Genomic DNA, 9,773 nt, shown 5'->3' on the forward strand with positions numbered 1-9,773 from the left:
TTAGGGGGGAATGACATCAAGGTGCAGCCGACTTGTGGCAACCTGTTGGGTTTTCAAGGTGAGAAGTAGGTGTTCAGAGGCGGCCGGCCCCAGCATGCCTCTGAAGGAACATTAGGACATACGCCCCACTGGATCAGGCCAGGGGTCCGTCTAGTTCTGCATCCTGCCTCACGCAGGGGCCGGCCAAAAGGAGAACCCCTTTGGGCTCAACACACCGAACGCGAAATAAAGTTCACACATTCTCTTCTTTTATTTCTCGTCAGACGTTGTAAAAAGGCAGACAGAATTTTCAGACTGTAGCTCCGTTTCGTGTTCTTTGTCCGATAAGATCTAGAAACATACAATGTGATAATAATGAGCAGGTCCATAAAAGACTTGCAAAGAGGTGCGTTAGTGTCACGTTGTATATTTTTATTTATTTTATTTATTTGTGCCAGGTTTCCTCAACCAGGGTTGTTGTTTCTCCTTCTCCTTCTTGACCTCCTTCTCCTTCCTCTTCTTCTTCTTCTTCCTCCTCTTCTTTGACAGGCCTGGAAGGGTTTCCTAAATGGGTGGGAATTAATTAATCTTTAATATATCTTTGGAATCTGTAAAATGTTTATTGGGTGATACGACCATATATGGTCATGTTGACCCCCCCCAAAATTAGCAAATGTTGGGCTAGGAAGGAGAAGAGCCCCCGGGTGGGCATGTATACAGCTTTGCCTCCCAACCCTATTCTGCACGATTGCACCATTTTGGGGGTTTCTCAAAGCTTAAAGAATTTTTCAAGAGTTTTTCAATGGTAGAAAAGTTGAGAAAGGCAGATTTATACTGTGATTTCGTAGCCAGCGCTCTCATGAGACCAGCTTGCGGCAGCTTACAGAGCAGTAGACCTTATCTCAGGAAGAACATGAAACAGAGTTTCAGTTCGGAAACCGTCTGCCTTTTTACAAGGTCTAACAAGAAATAAGAGACTACTTTGCAACCTTTACTACATGGATTTTATTTCATGTTTGAAATGTTGAGGCCACACAGGTTCTTGGTTTTGCTGCTTCCTACACTGTTTTTTTTCCACAGCTGCTTGCTGTTGTCACACAAGGGCCAACCTAACCCTCTGCAGGGCCAGTAACAGGGCAGGGAGGCCGAGGCCTTCCCCTCATAAGGACACAGGAGAGCCCTGCTGGGTCAGACCAGGGAGGGTCCCTCCAGTCCAGCCTCCTGCCTCACCCAGGGGCCAGCCAGTCCCTCTGCAGGGCCAGCAACAGGGCAGGGAAGCTGAGGCCTTCCCCTCATAAGGACACAGGAGAGCCCTGCTGGGTCAGACCAGGGAGGGTCCCTCCAGTCCAGCCTCCTGCCTCACCCAGGGGCCAGCCAGTCCCTCTGCAGGGCCAGCAACAGGGCAGGGAGGCCGAGGCCTTCCCCTCATAAGGACACAGGAGAGCCCTGCTGGGTCAGACCAAGGAGGGTCCCTCCAGTCCAGCCTCCTGCCTCACACAGGGGCCAGCCAGTCCCTCTGCAGGGCCAGCAACAGGGCAGGGAGGCCGAGGCCTTCCCCTCATAAGGACACAGGAGAGCCCTGCTGGGTCAGACCAGGGAGGGTCCCTCCAGTCCAGCCTCCTGCCTCACCCAGGGGCCAGCCAGTCCCTCTGCAGGGCCAGCAACAGGGCAGGGAGGCCGAGGCCTTCCCCTCATAAGGACACAGGAGAGCCCTGCTGGGTCAGACCAGGGAGGGTCCCTCCAGTCCAGCCTCCTGCCTCACACAGGGGCCAGCCAGTCCCTCTGCAGGGCCAGCAACAGGGCAGGGAGGCCGAGGCCTTCCCCTCATAAGGACACAGGAGAGCCCTGCTGGGTCAGACCAAGGAGGGTCCCTCCAGTCCAGCCTCCTGCCTCACACAGGGGCCAGCCAGTCCCTCTGCAGGGCCAGCAACAGGGCAGGGAGGCCGAGGCCTTCCCCTCATAAGGACACAGGAGAGCCCTGCTGGGTCAGACCAGGGAGGGTCCCTCCAGTCCAGCCTCCTGCCTCACACAGGGGCCAGCCAGTCCCTCTGCAGGGCCAGCAACAGGGCAGGGAGGCTGAGGCCTTCCCCTCATAAGAACACAGGAGAGCCCTGCTGGGTCAGACCAGGGAGGGCCCCTCCAGTCCAGCCTCCTGCCTCATACAGGGGCCAGCCAGTCCCTCTGCAGGGCCAGCAACAGGGCAGGGAGGCCGAGGCCTTCCCCTCATAAGAACACAGGAGAGCCCTGCTGGGTCAGACCAGGGAGGGCCCCTCCAGTCCAGCCTCCTGCCTCATACAGGGGCCAGCCAGTCCCTCTGCAGGGCCAGCAACAGGGCAGGGAGGCCGAGGCCTTCCCCTCATAAGAACACAGGAGAGCCCTGCTTGGGTCAGACCTAAACCCCAGCATTGATGGGCAGGCAGTGAAACAACCATAGGCCAGGCATAAGTTGGCTTTCATTGGCCTTGGCTGGAGGTTAGTCAGTGTGATGGGCCACTTAAGAGACTCAGATCAGGTAGACTCAGGTTCAAAACCTGTTCTCGGTTGTGAAGCACCCTGGGTGACCTTGGGCAGTCACCCTTTCTTATTCACACCCACTTCACAGGGTGGTTGCAAGCAGGGCCAAACTGGGACAGAAGCCCAGCCCCGGAGCAAGCACATCCAAGCGCTACATCGGAACGGTCATATTTTTCCATACAGAGGTTCGAAAGTCCGAAGCGTCCTCCAAAGAGTCTCTCAAACGCTGCCTCCTGTTTTGTTACATTTTCGTTTTCTCTTTAAACTTCCAGCCTGCGAAGTTCCAGCAGCAAACTGGCTCAACTGACTCTGGAGCAGATCCTGGAGCACCTGGACAACTTGCGCCTGAACCTGACCAACACCAAACAGAACTGTACGTCATAAACCTCCCCTGCTACCTGCATTCACAAGGCCCACAAGGCAGCTGTCGTGAACCGTAGGCTGGTCTGGCTGACCAGAAGGGACCCCCTCGTAGAGAACTTCTCCAAACACATGCAGTCTTTATTGAAGGGCTCTGTAAGCGGGACAAAGCATGGCAGGAACGTGGACAGAGACGGATGGTGCCTCTCGGGTCTATATATAGTGGGGATAATTTAAGCGGAAAATGAGTTCCCATAGAGGAGGCTTTTGATCGAAAAAGCGCGAATTCAGGGATATCCAGTCTGCTTTTTCTGCCATTCCTGGCCATAAATTTCCAAACCTTCCTTTGTGAACCAAGGACAAGGATAAATAAGGGAGAGCTCTTCGCAGTCTCTACAGCTCATAAACTGTGAGGTTGAGGAGGGGAGGGGAGGTACAGAAAGATGAAAGGAGTGTAGGGGTTAGGGATGGTTGAAGGACCCGCAGGCATATTGAACCTCTAAGTTAACACTCCCGAGGAGATAGGGAGGGCAATCATGACAGCACCATACAGTCCAGTATTTCATCTCATACAGGGGCCAGCCTGTCCCTCTGCAGGGCCAGCAACAGGGCAGGGAGGCCGAGGCCTTCCCCTCATAAGGACACAGGAGAGCCCTGCTGGGTCAGACCAGGGAGGGTCCCTCCAGTCCAGCCTCCTGCCTCACCAAGGGGCCAGCCTGTCCCTCTGCAGGGCCAGCAACAGGGCAGGGAGGCCGAGGCCTTCCCCTCATAAGGACACAGGAGAGCCCTGCTGGGTCAGACCAGGGAGGGTCCCTCCAGTCCAGCCTCCTGCCTCACCCAGGGGCCAGCCAGTCCCTCTGCAGGGCCAGCAACAGGGCAGGGAGGCCGAGGCCTTCCCCTCATAAGGACACAGGAGAGCCCTGCTGGGTCAGACCAGGGAAGGTCCCTCCAGTCCAGCCTCCTGCCTCACCCAGGGGCCAGCCAGTCCCTCTGCAGGGCCAGCAACAGGGCAGGGAGGCCGAGGCCTCCCCCTCATAAGGACACAGGAGAGCCCTGCTGGGTCAAGACCAGATAGGGTCCCTCCAGTCCAGTCTCCTGCCTCACCCAGGGGCCAGCCAGTCCCTCTGCAGGGCCAGCCACAGGGCAGGGAGGCCGAGGCCTTCCCCTCATAAGGACACAGGAGAGCCCTGCTGGGTCACACCAGGGAGGGTCCCTCCAGCCTCCCGCCTCACCCAGGGGCCAGGCAGTCCATCTGCAGGGCCAGCAACAGGGCAGGGAGGCCGAGGCCTTCCCCTCATAAGGACACAGGAGAGCCCTGCTGGGTCAGACCAGGGAGGGTCCCTCCAGTCCAGCCTCCTGCCTCACCCAGGGGCCAGCCAGTCCCTCTGCAGGGCCAGCAACAGGGCAGGGAGGCCGAGGCCTTCCCCTCATAAGGACACAGGAGAGCCCTGCTGGGTCAGACCAGGGAGGGTCCCTCCAGTCCAGCCTCCTGCCTCACCCAGGGGCCAGCCAGTCCCTCTGCAGGGCCAGCAACAGGGCAGGGAGGCCGAGGCCTTCCCCTCATAAGGACACAGGAGAGCCCTGCTGGGTCAGACCAGGGAGGGTCCCTCCAGTCCAGCCTCCTGCCTCACACAGGGGCCAGCCAGTCCCTCTGCAGGGCCAGCAACAGGGCAGGGAGGCCGAGGCCTTCCCATCATAAGGACACAGGAGAGCCCTGCTGGGTCAGACCAGGGAGGGTCCCCCCAGTCCAGCCTCCTGCCTCATCCAGGGGCCAGCCAGTCCCTCTGCAGGGCCAGCAGCAGGGCAGGGAGGCCGAGGCCTTCCCCTCCTAAGGACACAGGAGAGCCCTGCTGGGTCAGACCAGGGAGGGTCCCTCCAGTCCAGCCTCCTGCCTCACCCAGGGGCCAGCCAGTCCCTCTGCAGGGCAGAAAGGCCAAGGCCTTCCCCTCATAAGAGCATCTGGAGAGACCAGGGAGGGTCCCTCCAGTCCAGCCTCCTGCCTCACCCAGGGGCCAGCCAGTCTCTCTGCAGGGCCAGCAACAGGGCAGGGAGGCCTGGCTCTGATGGGAGGGGTTGCGTACAGTACCTCCCCCCCCCCCCCCCAAATCCCCTGTGACGGTTCCTTCTCTCCTTTTCCCTGGCAGTTTTCAGCCAAACCCCGATCCTTCAAGCATTGCAGCATGTCCAAGCCAGCTGCGACGAGGCCCACAAGATGAAGTAAGTGGGCAAGGGGGGGGGGGTCGCTTCAGTGCTACGATGGGGGTTGAATAGCTAGTTTTGAGTCCAGGGGCCCCTTGGAGACCTACTAGCTTGCGGGAGGGGGAGAGTTTTAAAGATTCAAAGCTCTCTTCATCACATAGGAGGCAGTCTTTGATAAAAGGATATGAAAAGGGGGGGGGAGAAAGAATGGGAGTAGAACTTTTCCTGGGAGGGTAATGCCAATTGCTGCTTGTAAGGCAAAGAACAGAGGGGAAAGCCAGGGAACACATAGCACTCCCCCCCCCCCCCAAAAAAAGTTGGCTTTCTTTTCCTGGCTCCAGTCCCTCCCACCTTTGTAATCCTCCTCCCTATTAAGAGCCAGCTTGGTTTGAGCCAGGTTTGATTTCCCCACTCTTCCTCCACAGGCCAGCTTCAATTCTCCTAGAGCTGTTCTTGCAGCGCAGTTCTCTCAGAGCTCTCGCAGCCCCACCGACCACACAGGGTGTCAGTTGTGGGGGAGAGGAAGAGAAGACGATTGTAAGACACTTTGAGTCTCCTCCAGGTAGTGAGAAACACGGTAGTAAACTCAACTCTTCTTCCTAGGTTCAGCGACCTCTTCTCCCTAGCAGAAGAGTACGAGGACTCCTCCAGCAAGCCCCCCAAGAGCCGGAGGAAAGCCACCATCTCCAGCCCTCGCAGCCGCAAGAACGCAGCTCAGCCGGCCAACAACGAAGAGGAGTCAGCCTCTAGCAGTGCCTCGGTGAGTAGAGGGTGGCAGACACAAGGTCCCCGGGGTTCACTCAAGGAGGGAGGCTGGCTAGCAAGATTCTTCCAGCTGCAGCTGATGCTTGGGAGCTGACGGTGAGATGAACCCTTCCTGTGAGATTCAACATGCCAAGCCAGTTCCCCTTCGACTTCGCGTCGTGGTTTAGGAGGGTTTGATTCCCTACTCCTCCCCCACATGCAGCCAGCTGGGTGACCTTGGGCCAGTCACTGTTCTCTCAGAGCTCTCTCAGCTTCATCTACCTCACAAGGTGTCTGTTGTAGGGAGAGGAAGGGAAGGCGATTGTAAGCCGCTTCGAGACTCCTTTGAGTAGTAAAAAGTGGGGTGGAAAAACCCAGTTCTTCTTCTTCCTTTTATCTTCATACCAACCCTGCGAGGTAGGCTAGGCTGAGAGGAAGCGACAGGTCCCAGTTAACCCCATCAAGCTTTGTGGCTGAGCAGGTATTGCGCTCGAGGCCCCCCCAGGCCTTGTCCAGCACTCCGTCTTCACTGAGACTCCAGTAGTTTCCTGTGAGAAGCCCAGGCACAGCCTAGCCCATGTAAGTTTATGACTGGTGCTTCATCACTGGCAGGTCAGGATCCTTCTACTCCCCCCTCACCCTACCCAAAGCTGCCAAACAGTAACCTGTGGTTGTCCAAAGAGCTGTTGAGGCCCTGTGGGATAGAGATCCACAGGTATTGTGCACCTTAAACCCAGATTCCTATTTGCCACTTGCCAGGTATGCTGGGATTGCTCCCAGTTTACAATTCCAGATATTGACAAAGGAGCAAGCATTGGGTACCTCAAAATGCCATCAGAGAAGAAGCATTCCCTCCTTTGTCTGAGAGAAGGGGGGGAATGCCCTCTCTGAGGAGATGTGACGCAAAGGGGAATGCCTCTTCTGAGGTGATGCTGGGGGAGACAATGCCTCTTCTGAGACATTGTGAAAGATGGGAGAACGTCTCTTTTGAGGAGATGCAAGAGGGGGAATGCTTTTTCTGAGGTAATGCAAAAGAAAGGGGAATGCCTCTCCTGAGGTGATGCTGGGGAGACAATACCTCTTCTGAGGCAGTGCGAAAGATGGGGGAATGTCTCTTGAGAAGATATGAGGGGGAATGCCTCTTCTGAGGCAATGCAAAAGAAAGGGAATACCTCTTCTGAGGCAATGCTAAAGATGGGGGAATGTCTCTTGAGCAGATGTGAGGGGGGATGCCTCTTCTGAGGCAATGCAAAAGAAAGGGCAATGCCTCTTCTGAGGCAATGCAAATGATGGGGGAATGTCTCTTTTGAGCAGATGTGAGGGGGAATGCCTCTTCTGAGGCAATGCAAAAGAAAGGGAATACCTCTTCTGAGGCAATGCAAAAGATGGGGGAATGTCTCTTTTGAGCAGATGTGAGGGGGGATGCCTCTTCTGAGGCAATGCAAAAGAAAGGGAATACCTCTTCTGAGGCAATGCAAAAGATGGGGGAATGTCTCTTTTGAGCAGATGTGAGGGGGGATGCCTCTTCTGAGGCAATGCAAAAGAAAGGGCAATGCCTCTTCTGAGGTGATGCTGGCGGAGACAATACCTCTTCTGAGGCAATGCGAAAGATGGGGGAATGCCTCTTCTGAGGCAGTGCGACAGAAAGGGGAATGCCTCTTCTGAGCCAATCAGAGAGAAGGAGGTATGAGGTGATGCCTCTTATAGCGCAGGCAGGATATCCTCCGAATCGTGGTGGTTGTTCTCGTGGTTAGATTGGCACTTAAGAGCGAGGCCCTATCTTCCCTGTCAGGCAAAACCTGGGACATCCTTGATTTGATATTCATGACCCCGCCTCCTTCCCCCAAACCTTCTCTTGCCCGCCCTAACGTGAGGGCTTCTTCGCTCTTAGGAGGAAGAAGACACCAAACCGAAACCAACGAAGCGGAAGCGGAAAGGCTCTTCGGCAGTGGGCTCGGACAGTGACTGAGGGGGGGGTGGTCAGGGCCCTGGCAGCACCGCTTGCCCGCCTGCTTCCCATCTGCCTCGTCGCCAGCGGTTCCTGGCAACAGCGGCGGGAGCAGAGAGCGGTTCCAGAGCAACTGGACGGACACCTTCAAGCAGCAAGAAAACGCTCAAGAGACGCGACCGTGCGCACGCTCGTCCCCCCCTCACTCGGCGAGACTTGAACTGTCCCTTTCCTGAGCAGCACCCCCTCCGCCCTCGCCTCCTCAGCCTGCTCCCCGCGCGACCCACGCTCCTCGCCCGCTGGCGTCCTCCTCCCGGCCATCCCGCCGCGGCAGGGAAAGGGAGGTTCCATGCGGCCGTCCACAGGGGGTACGGGAGATAGAGGTCAGCCCCGCCAGGGAATCTCTGATCAGAAGCAGCAAGGAGGCAGCGAGGCACAGGGTCCTACCCCTACCCCTCCCTCCTCCGCAAAAAGCAAATAAAGCGTGTGAACCAGCTTACAGCTCCATCGGTGCTCCTGGCTAGGGGGATCGGGCTGCGGGGCGGGAACACGTCCGGGACCGTCTCTTCCTGGCGTCTCGACAGAGATGTCCGTTTCCAGTTTCTCCTGCCTCACCCCGAAAGGGGAAGCGAATTTCCTATTTTCTCCTTGCAGTGAATCACCACTGGGGCCTCCGGTCATGCCCCCCCACCTCCCCCAGGCCAGACGCGCTGTGGCTTCCTTGCCACTCCTAGGGTCGCCAACCGGATACAGGAGAGCCACCGTCCCCCACCACCCACCCGTCATCCCCTGCCTTCAGGGACCCCCTCCCCCAGTCAACCGCACGGATCCCTCCCCTAGTCTTTTGGCACAAAGGAAGGGGGGTGCAAAACCTTCCTGGCAGGCTTCACAAAGTACACCCCCATATTCCTGGGGCGACCCCGGTTGGGGGGGCTTACCAGCCGGGGGGGGGTGACACCAGTGGTGGGGGGACCTGTTTCTCAGAGCAAGCGGCCCGCAAGACAAGATGGCGGTTATATTTTTAATTCCCCATCGACCCACCGAGAGATTATCATTTTTAAGTGGTTTTTAAAGAGACAATAAAAACTGTCGACACGTTTTGTACAAGCCATTTGCTTCGTCTCGCGTTTATGTGCAAGCCGCTTGGGTTGGACGGGGACAGGCGAGAACTCAAGGTGGGAGGTCACCCCGCAGGTCTTCCCACAGGGACTGCGACTTGACCGGGCACCGGCTTGGGGCAGTGGTTAAAAGCAGCGGCTACTGATCTGGAGAGCCGGGTTCGATTCCCTGCTGCTCCTTCACATGCAGCCAGCTGGGTGACCTTGAGCTCATCACAGCACTGATAGTGCTGTTCTGACTAAGCAGTTCTGTCAGAGCTCTCTTAACCTCACCTTCCTCGCAGGGTGTCTCTGGTGGGGAGAGGAAGGTGATTGTTAAGGCTCTTTGAGACTCCTCCTGGCAATGAAAAGCAGGATATAAAAACCAACGCTTCTTGATTCACACAAGCTGTTCCACAGCTACCCTCTGGATAAGAAGAGAGGCAGAGAGCCCGACAGTTTTAGACGCAGGACAAGAAAAAGCAGCGTAAGAAAAAAAACCCTAAGTGGCCAGTGGAAGAAGAGGTTTTGTACCCTGCTTTTTAATACCGGAAAGTCCTAAAGCAGCTTCCGATCACCTTCCCTTTCCTCTCCCCACAACAGACACCCTGTGAGGGGGGTGGGGCTGAGAGAGCTCTGACAGAACTGGGACTGACCCAAGGTCACTCAGCTTGTCTGCCTACGGAAGAGGAGTGTGGAATGAAACCCAGTTCTCCAGATTAGATACCACTGCTCTTAGCCATGACACCAAGTTGGTTCAGGGTGGAGGGTTAACCTGCTGAAGGAAATGCATTAAAATGTGCTCCAGGAAACGCCCAACACTATTTTGGTTATAGAAATATTGGGTACCTATGGAGCACAGTTCTAATGGTTTTCATGACCTCACCTGGGTGCACAGCTCAACAGAAGAGTTGATGGTACTTATAGGTCAG

General features: G+C 56.6%; 1 protein-coding gene across 1 annotated transcript in view; it reads left to right on the forward strand.

The window, feature by feature from the left end:
• The window catches only part of INTS3 (integrator complex subunit 3), a 129,829-nt gene extending 120,978 nt beyond the window's left edge, over positions 1 to 8,851 (forward strand). Inside the window, exons 27-30 of the mRNA XM_077321205.1 lie at positions 2,766 to 2,866; positions 4,998 to 5,070; positions 5,656 to 5,812; positions 7,688 to 8,851. Coding sequence (XP_077177320.1) covers positions 2,766 to 2,866; positions 4,998 to 5,070; positions 5,656 to 5,812; positions 7,688 to 7,765 — 409 coding nt within the window. The 3' untranslated portion in view covers positions 7,766 to 8,851. The remainder of the gene's footprint in view (positions 1 to 2,765; positions 2,867 to 4,997; positions 5,071 to 5,655; positions 5,813 to 7,687) is intronic.
• Positions 8,852 to 9,773: the final 922 nt, after the last annotated feature.

Source organism: Paroedura picta, chromosome 1 (assembly GCF_049243985.1).
Source record: "Paroedura picta isolate Pp20150507F chromosome 1, Ppicta_v3.0, whole genome shotgun sequence".
NCBI lineage: Eukaryota > Metazoa > Chordata > Lepidosauria > Squamata > Gekkonidae > Paroedura > Paroedura picta.